This window comes from Lipophrys pholis (genome assembly GCF_963383615.2).
Source record: "Lipophrys pholis genome assembly, chromosome: 16".
Lineage (NCBI taxonomy): Eukaryota > Metazoa > Chordata > Actinopteri > Blenniiformes > Blenniidae > Lipophrys > Lipophrys pholis.
The window spans coordinates 5,073,752-5,082,161 of NC_137634.1; the positions used below are offsets into that span (position 1 = coordinate 5,073,752).

The window sequence follows — 8,410 nt, forward strand, 5'->3', positions numbered from 1 at the left end:
ATTTCCTCATGACAGAATATTTCTGTAGCAGATTAAAACATTCTGAGACTTTAAATCTTCTCTCAGAAAGCTCTGCTCATCCTCGATTTACTTTAAAACCGGAGCTGAAGCTTCGGGTACCAGGAGGGACGTAGTGCCGCTTCACGCCCGCTGTGTTTGCAGATGAACCTGAAGCTGGAGTCGTGCGGCGCCGAGACGGGGAACGTGCGGCGCTGCCTCGCTCACGGCATGTTCATCAACGCCGCCGAGCTGCAGCCGGACGGCAGCTACCTGGCTCTGGACACGCACCAGCCGGTGACCATCCACCCCTCCTCCGTCCTGTTCCAGGCCAAGCCGGCGTACGTGGTGTTCAACGAGCTGCTGCACACGTCCCGCTGCTACATGAGGGACCTGTGTCTGGTGGACGCCGACTGGCTGCTGGACGCGGCGCCCGACTACTTCGGCCGCAAGCTCCACCCGAGCAAAAGCTAGCCGGCGTCGGGTGAAGACGCCCTCCTCAGATCGCGGTGCGTTTCCTCACTGGAAGCCCGAACGCTTGGCGTGCAGTGAACGTCTCTGGACTCGCTCTACCTCCCTGGTGACGCGCCGCTGCGGCAGAAGTCTGCAGACCGAGGCCTCGCAACTTCCGCCGCTTCACATTTTATAAGCACGACAGCATCACGTCTCACCACACCTCCAAAACAAACTCTTTTTACTTCTTTTTTTTTTTTTTTTTCCAGTATTTGCATGTGTTTGAGGTCCAACATGCCACTCTTCATGTACCTGACGGACAGTGAACAGAAAGTTGTTCTTTAGTGTCAGTCTGAATTCCTCTCCAGACTTTGTTTGCATCAAATCTTTCCTTACCAGACGTTTCCCATGGTGGAGTTTACAGTTCATTGAAGTTGAAAGAATGAAAGGACCCGTGATGGATGATTTTCAGAACGAGATCTACCGGGCACAATTAAATTTACATGAAGGTTTGAGATTACTGTGTGGAAAAATGGATTTCAGCAGCCGATTTCCCTTAAATACTGAGACTATTAGTTACATTTTAATGCTTTCATGCAGAAAATCAGTATTTTCCTGTGATAAAAACTGGAATTCCTATTGTTTTTACACACAATTTGATTTCTTTCTTTGAGGGACTTCATGTTCATTTATGACTAAGATTAGAGATGCTTTAGTTACTTTCGCATTTGATCTCCCATGTCTCCTACAACAGCTTGTTGGAGGCTTGTGGCAGCAGTATTTCCTTTATTTAATCAATCAGGTGTCAGATCAGATTTAGAAAAAGTATCTGCTTCAAGTCAGGGTAAAACTACTTGGCTGTTAAAAATAGAATAGAAATGTCATTGTCATTGTCACCACGACGGGATTAAATGACATTCTATTCTTAAAACAAGCCAATTACAGGAAATTTATCAAATTAAACGAATTTATTGGATAAAAATCAGCGCGTGCTTTTCTGAAACCGCTGTTTTGGAAGCTTTCCGATCAGAAACTTCAGCAAACGGAGACACTGAGCTTTACCGCCCGTAGGTTCTCTGGTCCTCCAGACGCTCCTGGATGTTCGATGTGTTTTGGTTCAGAAGAAAGTGTTAAGTTCTGATGCAGCCTGGTGTGCATGCTCTGTCTCACACGGAAGGATAGCGTCATCACATGCACGTCAGGAGAAGAAGCATGCCTCTGTCTCCAGGTTCTGCATCCCCACACACACACCTACACACCCACACCCACACATGTATGGTGACTAGTTTTATGCAGTGCATGGAGATTCTAGTCGGTGACGGATCACTCAGGTCCTCCACGTCTTGTAGAATGTAAATCACAGCGTGTTGAACAGAACGAATGCCCCCCTCTTGTTTTTTTTTTTCTACACTGGACTCAGGATTGTACAATATGTAATAATATAGTATGAAAAATGACCGTTTCTATCTTTGCAATCAAACGCCAAACGCACCCGAGGCGGAGATCCGACGATGCTGCACTTTGAGTGGTTTATAGATACAAGTGCACCATTTAAAATCTGCATGTACTTTACATGCCTGCATGTAGTTTATAAGATCAAATGCACGTTTTGAAGAGATATTTGGAGTATGTATGAACTATGCTTTGTTATAGTCTTGCATAACCACAATTGTTATAATTTGTAATAAATGCTCTGTTCCAGAATCTGTCTGATGTGTAAATATTTGAACATAAGTGGGAATTTTTCCTCTTTATTACGACTTAAAAATGCAGACTCATGTTGCTATATAACCTCTGGACAATGATATGGCAACATGAAGATTTTCAGGTTTAATGATTTTCAGGTTTTAAACTCGTTGGTAATGGTGCCATCTAGTGGCAGGAGGGCGTCACACGTAAATGATACAACTGATTCACCTTTCATGTAATTTTCTTTGGACTGATGCAATCCAGGACCACTTACACTCTATCTATCTTACTCGTCATCAATAATCTGATGGTGTAACAAGTCCTTTAGGACAGAGAGGAGCAACTAACTCATTTTACCTTTACTGTCAGAGAGCCAATTTCTGAGCGTTATGAGAGCTAATTTAAAGATGAGTTCTCCTTATGTAGCTCTAATTTTAACCGATATGCGTGGTTTTTCCTCGACATAAACTCATTAACAAATCCCTTGTTCAAACTTGCTTAAATTAACCATCAGATGACCATTACTTGTGATACTGGCTTGTAACTTGCAAATATAATGAATTAGGGTGTTCGTTCCATTTATGAAGAAATTAAATTATTCCAGACAGGCTGCTTTTTTGTTTGTGTTGGTATTTTAGCTTTTGCTTATTTAGCCTCTGCTAAACATAATAAAATAAGAGAATAGAAAATCATTGGGATTAAAATAGTGTTTTAAACATCCCAGCTTTATTTGCAAGATTTCATCATCTTCAACATTTGAACTCAATTTTAAATTTGAAAGCAATGTATAATAAAATGAAATTTAGAACAGATTTAAATCATTTTAACTTTTGGCGTTTGCACTAAATTAATGGTATTTAATCTTCATTATTGATTTTAAGTATTCGGATGACGCGAACTGAATTGGAAGCCTTACAGTCAAAACTGAGGGAAACAAATACCCAATGGCCTTAACGCTTATTCTTTTTTTTTTTTTTTTTAACTGTATGTAATTTAGTGTTATGTTTTGGATATAAGTGCTTTAAGTATTTGAAGTAAATGGATTTATAAAAGCAAAAAAAAAAAAAAACGTTTTTAAATGTTCGCTTTGAGTTAGTACTTCCGGTTCAGAGGTCATAGTGAAGGAGGTCAAGGTGTCCTTCCACACGTGTTGCAGCAGCTCCTCCGGTGGACTCGCGCTGCCTCCTCTCCCGATAAACTAACTCCTCCACTCCGTTAAAGCCTCTCTTTCCAGTCACAGCCATGCTGAAGTCGGTGGTCCGCGCGGTGGGAGCCGCTGTCCGCCTCTCCCCGGTCTCCGCGTCCACGGCGCGAGCTCTGCCGCTCAACTGCCCGGCGCTGTGCGCCCCCAGCGCGGCCACGACGCGGCCCTTCACCCGCTCTCTGTGGATGCTGAACAGCAGCGGAGCCTCGTCCGGATTCAGACCCAAACTGTTCAGCTCCAAAGTCCTGAGTCCGGCGGGATCGTGTGGATGTGGAGGACTGCACACAGAAGGTAACACCGAGTTTATGATGGTTCACATAAGCTAGCCTGGTGGCTAACGAGAGCATCCAGCTAAATGGACGTTCTCCTCTAAAGTGTCTCTTGAAGCTCACATAAATATAGTTTTACTTCATTAAGACATGAACTTAAGTTTTTGTTCCTCCTGTGGGTGTTCGGCATCCTCTAATTGTCTTCAAAGGTCATTCACCTTGACATGTTGGAGGGACTAGTTATGAATTGTACATGGAGAAGTTCAATGGATGGAGGTGAAATAATCACTTTACTCTGTGTGGTTTAGTTGTTTAAACAAACTATCGTATTCAGACATCTTTAGGATGTCTCCTTTATCCTGATATTAGAAGTTATAGGGGTCTGATTCAGTTTGTTTTGAGACACTCCCAAGAAGAAGTGCTGGATTTGATCTTTTTAGACCCCAAAATTGTCACATTACACACTTTTCCTCGTTCAGTGGGACTAAACCAGTAGTACTGGTGGTTCTTTTGCATGTTTGAAGCTCTTATCTACTTTATAAACTTGGCATGCTTTAACAAACTTGTTTCTCATCCTAAAACCAGGGGACAAAGCGTTTGGTGAGTTTCTGAATGACGAAATCAAAGAAGAGAAGAAGATCCAGAAAAACAAAACCCTTCCCAAGATGTCCGGAGGATGGGAGCTGGAGATGAACGGCACGGAGGTGAAGCTCACGAGGAACGTCTCCGGAGAGAAGTGAGTCTGGTGGAGGCTCGATGGAGGCAGACGACAGGGTGCGGACTGGCAGCTCATGATGTTTCCTTTCCTTTACAGAGTCTTGGTCACATTCAACGTCAACAACAGTATTCCTCCCAACTTTGAAGAAGAGGCAGAGCAGGGACAGCAGAAACCAGCAGAGGAGGAGGTGAGGATCTCCCTACAATAGTTATTTATTGTAAATGTTTTAAGACTTCATGCATGTGATTGTTTCTCTCTCTCTCTTTCTTTACAGCCAGAAATCCTTTCAACACCAAACTTTGTGGTGGAAGTAACAAAACAGGCTGCAAAACATTCGCTGGTGTTTGACTGCCATTTTCCAGAAGACGAGGTAAATATAATCCATCTGAGACCCTGTTTCCACGGCGACGCTTTCAAGGGTGTCGGTTTACGTAGCAACGGTTTCCGCATGGCTGCAAAATCCCAGGAATATTCAAAGTTGGAAACTTTCCGTGGGAATAAATGAGAATTAACCAGGAATTTGTTAAATTTGAAGTTTGGTTATAGGGAACTAAAAAATGAACCTGAGCATAATCCTGACTAAAACAAGCAGATTTCATGCCAGTGCAGTTGAATCTATTACATGAAGCACCCAGCTGACTGTAGGGCTATTGAGGCCACGCCCCCTACATGCCATGTGCATTCCTCCAGCACATGCACAGGTGGTTTCTACAATCCTGGACCAAACCTTGGAGCCCAGAGAGTCTTGGAGCCACACAGTGAAATAAGTTTGGACGATATTATTTGGTAATTATAGCATAGTGGTTGATTAGAAAAACAATCCTGTCTGCAGGTCAGCCACGGCGAGGGAGAAGAGGAGAGCGACATCTTCGCCATCCGGGAGGTGAGCTTCCAGCCGGAGGGAGACGCAGACTGGAAGGAGACCAGCTACACCCTCAACACAGACTCCCTGGACTGGGTAAGACGAGGAACTCACTCCTCCATGTCGATGAGAAACAGTTCACAGGACTTATTGATCACCGAGTTGCGGCGTTGCTTCCTCAGGCGCTGTATGACCACCTCATGGACTTCCTGGCCGACCGCGGCGTGGACAACACCTTCGCCGACGAGCTGATGGAGCTGAGCACCGCCATCGAGCACCAGGAGTACATCCACTTCCTGGAGGACCTCCAGGGCTTTGTCAAATGTAACTAATGTCAGCAGATCATTGTCACTTTTCCGGGAGGAGGACAATTGTGGCGGTCAGACGAAAGCACTTTGTAATCGACGTCCGCGCCCCAAAGAGACGGACGATGACGAGCTTCGGCGAGTGTGGCGGCCGCCGCGTCGCTCCTCTGTGTTCTCTGTTAATATGTGAGTTTATATTTCTGTAACTTAACGAGGTGGAATAAAAATATTATATGAAACTCATAAAAGCCGCAGGCGAGTAGAATTACGAGACGTGTTTTCCTCTGGTGATTGTTCACAAGCCGAGCTCTTCGCCACAACGTGGAATCTTTCAGGCTTGCAGCCGACTTCATTGCAGAGTCAATCTGTAACTCAAATCTGGATTTGCTTGTCATGCATCTGTGCGTTTCGGAGGATTGAAGGTCAATAAAGCAGTTTGATATCAGCAGTGAGTTTGTCCGTTTTAAACTAATCGAAGCCCCGTGTGATCACATTTAACACAACCAGCAAAAAAACTACTTTTAAAGTAGTACGATGCTCAAAGTTTTGTGGATTTCAAACATAGTGTAACTGGTTAAAATCCACCCCGGCAGCCTCTCGGGCCTCATCCACACTCAGAGGGACTCTCATGAAAACTACATACAGAAAGTCGACTGTAGGAAGCACAGCGACGCACGACTCGTGTTTTATTCATTAAAAATCTGCCAAAAAGTATTTTGCCGTTGCTCTAAACCAGGATTGTGAAACGTGACGCCTGTGAGCCACAACTGCCTGCAAGAAGCTCAAATCCGGCCTGAAAAAACCACCAAGCAAATTGTTAAATTTTAAAGAAAATGCAGATAATTTTAGCGAAAAAAAATTCTTAATGTAAGTTGTTTTTTTTTCCACATTTCACTATTTTGCACCAGGAAGTTTAATTAAAGATTTTTGTGTTTGTTAATTTTCAGTAATTGTTTTTTGTGAAAATAGACTTTATATACACTCTGCGCAACAACAAAGAAAAAAAAGTAGATTTAAAGTTTATTACGGCACTATTTCACTAATAAAGCCAACTCAAGATGAAGCTGCTGTATGCGTGGCTTAATGCTGCTGAGCTCAATCCACCGTTCTATACAGAACAAATATCGCACTGTGAAACAAAAAGTAAGGTTCTTTACTTTTTTTCTTCCTTTTAACAAAACTATTCCTCCAGTTTCCCTAAAGAAGTGTAATAAAACCATTTGTATTCTATGTGTGTGACAGTTATAAAAAGTATATAATATTAAGAGGATGAACCGTAAAGATTGTCTGGCTTCTTCTTTGCTCCCAGACGGGTGGAGGACGAGCTCTGACTATATAATGTGAACAACACGGGCAGAATATGGATTTATGGAGTGTTTATGTTACATGGGGAACATGTGACAATGGAAATAATGAAGCCATTTTCATCAGTGTCCTCAGACGTTGGAGCAGCAGCAGCAGAGGACTTGCTCGTACTGCAATCTTTTCACACGATGGAAGAAATCCATTTTTTCTGGGCGTGGTGACACAAATATAAAACAGAAGAAGCTCCTGTCTTCTCTTGGACAAACCTCTTTGTGTAAACACAGCCCGTCCACACTCAATGTCTGTGCAGCTGCGTCGGGGACGTTTTTCCTTCCTGCTCCATCTTCAGTGCAGATCCTGTTTCCATGTTCACCACCTCTCCCGTGTGAGTGTCCTGCAGCAGCCTTTCAGTCCCCCTCGGCCTCCGTTCAGTCACGTTTCTAAATGTCCGACCTGCTTCTGGGTCTTTTTGAAACATTCGTCTGTAGCAGAATGCTTATCTCATTTCTTCTCTCTCGTTTTAAACACTGCAAACAACCTATAAAAGGTTTCATTGTGACTCTGTGCAACTCTTGACCTTTGACCTTTGCACTAACATCTGCATGACACTTTAATTCAGAAAAAAAGCTGATTTTCCCCCCAAAATGTTTAATTCACTAAGCTTCACTAAATGTACTTTTCTTTTTTTGCAGTGCTGCTTCACAGAGACAAACCAGGTGTTTTATTCTCATTTCATTTTAATTCTAAGAACCATTAACTCACCTGTGTGTAACACCTGTGTACATATTGTTGCAAAGAAAGAAGTTACACAGCCGCTGCTGCAAAACAGATATTGGGAATAATATTTTCTTAATATTAACATATAATACATTAAAGTTTTGTAATCCCTTTTCAAAAAGTGCTTGTAAAATGTGTTTACGCCTGTGCACATCACAGTACAGAACATTATGTAATCTCCCTTTTCTATGATATATAATCCATAATTTCAACAATATATATATAAATATTGAGATTTTGGAGAATCTAGAGAAACCTTGTATATTAATATTCAGTGGGGCAAATAAGTATTTAGGCAGCCAGAAATTGTGCAAATTCTCCCACTTAAAAAGATGAGAGAGGCCTGCAATTGTCATCATAAATATACCTCAACTATGAGAGACAGAATGGGGGAAAAGAATCCAGGAAATCACATTGTAGGATGTTTAATGAATTAATTGGTAAAATAAGTATTTAGTCACCTACAAACAAGCAGGACTTCTGCCTCTCACTGACCTGTAACCTCTTCTTTAAGAAGCTCTTCTGTCCTCCACTCGTTACCTGTATTAATGGCACCTGTTTGAACTCGTCATCAGTATAAAAGACACCTGTCCACAACCTCAAACAGTCACACTCCAAATGCCACTATGGCCAAGACCACATGGTCACTGGACACCACAAACACAATTGTAGACCTGCACCAGGCTGGGAAGCCTCAATCTGCGATAGGTAAGCAGCTTGGTGTGAAGAAATCAACTGTGGGAGCAATAATTAGAAAACGGAAGACATACAAGACCACTGACAATCTCCCTCGATCTGGGGCTCCACGCAAGATCTCACCCCGTGGGGTCA

The 8,410-nt window shown here is 42.8% G+C and overlaps 2 protein-coding genes across 2 annotated transcripts in view; both read left to right on the forward strand.

Annotated features, from left to right (window-relative positions):
* Nucleotides 1-2,152, forward strand: part of dhx33 (DEAH (Asp-Glu-Ala-His) box polypeptide 33) — a 9,501-nt gene extending 7,349 nt beyond the window's left edge. Inside the window, exon 12 of the mRNA XM_080483023.1 lies at nucleotides 163-2,152. Coding sequence (XP_080339149.1) covers nucleotides 163-471 — 309 coding nt within the window. The 3' untranslated portion in view covers nucleotides 472-2,152. The remainder of the gene's footprint in view (nucleotides 1-162) is intronic.
* A 1,084-nt stretch (nucleotides 2,153-3,236) lies between these two features.
* On the forward strand, nucleotides 3,237-5,942 carry c1qbp (complement component 1, q subcomponent binding protein). Its single transcript, XM_080482517.1, has 6 exons — nucleotides 3,237-3,634; nucleotides 4,198-4,348; nucleotides 4,427-4,517; nucleotides 4,605-4,700; nucleotides 5,163-5,288; nucleotides 5,375-5,942. Exons 1-6 carry the CDS (start codon nucleotides 3,382-3,384, stop codon nucleotides 5,522-5,524), a joined length of 867 nt encoding a protein of 288 aa, XP_080338643.1. The 5' UTR covers nucleotides 3,237-3,381; the 3' UTR covers nucleotides 5,525-5,942.
* The last annotated feature ends 2,468 nt before the right edge of the window (nucleotides 5,943-8,410 follow it).

Excerpts from the sequence above, each read along its gene's own strand:
- c1qbp (XM_080482517.1), top strand. The coding sequence starts at position 3,382 with ATGCTGAAGTCGGTGGTCCGCGCGGTGGGAGCCGCTGTCCGCCTCTCC. Across the intron at positions 4,349-4,426 it reads AGGAACGTCTCCGGAGAGAA|AGTCTTGGTCACATTCAACG; the intron begins GTGAGTCTGGTG and ends TTTCCTTTACAG. Across the intron at positions 4,518-4,604 it reads AGAAACCAGCAGAGGAGGAG|CCAGAAATCCTTTCAACACC; the intron begins GTGAGGATCTCC and ends CTTTCTTTACAG.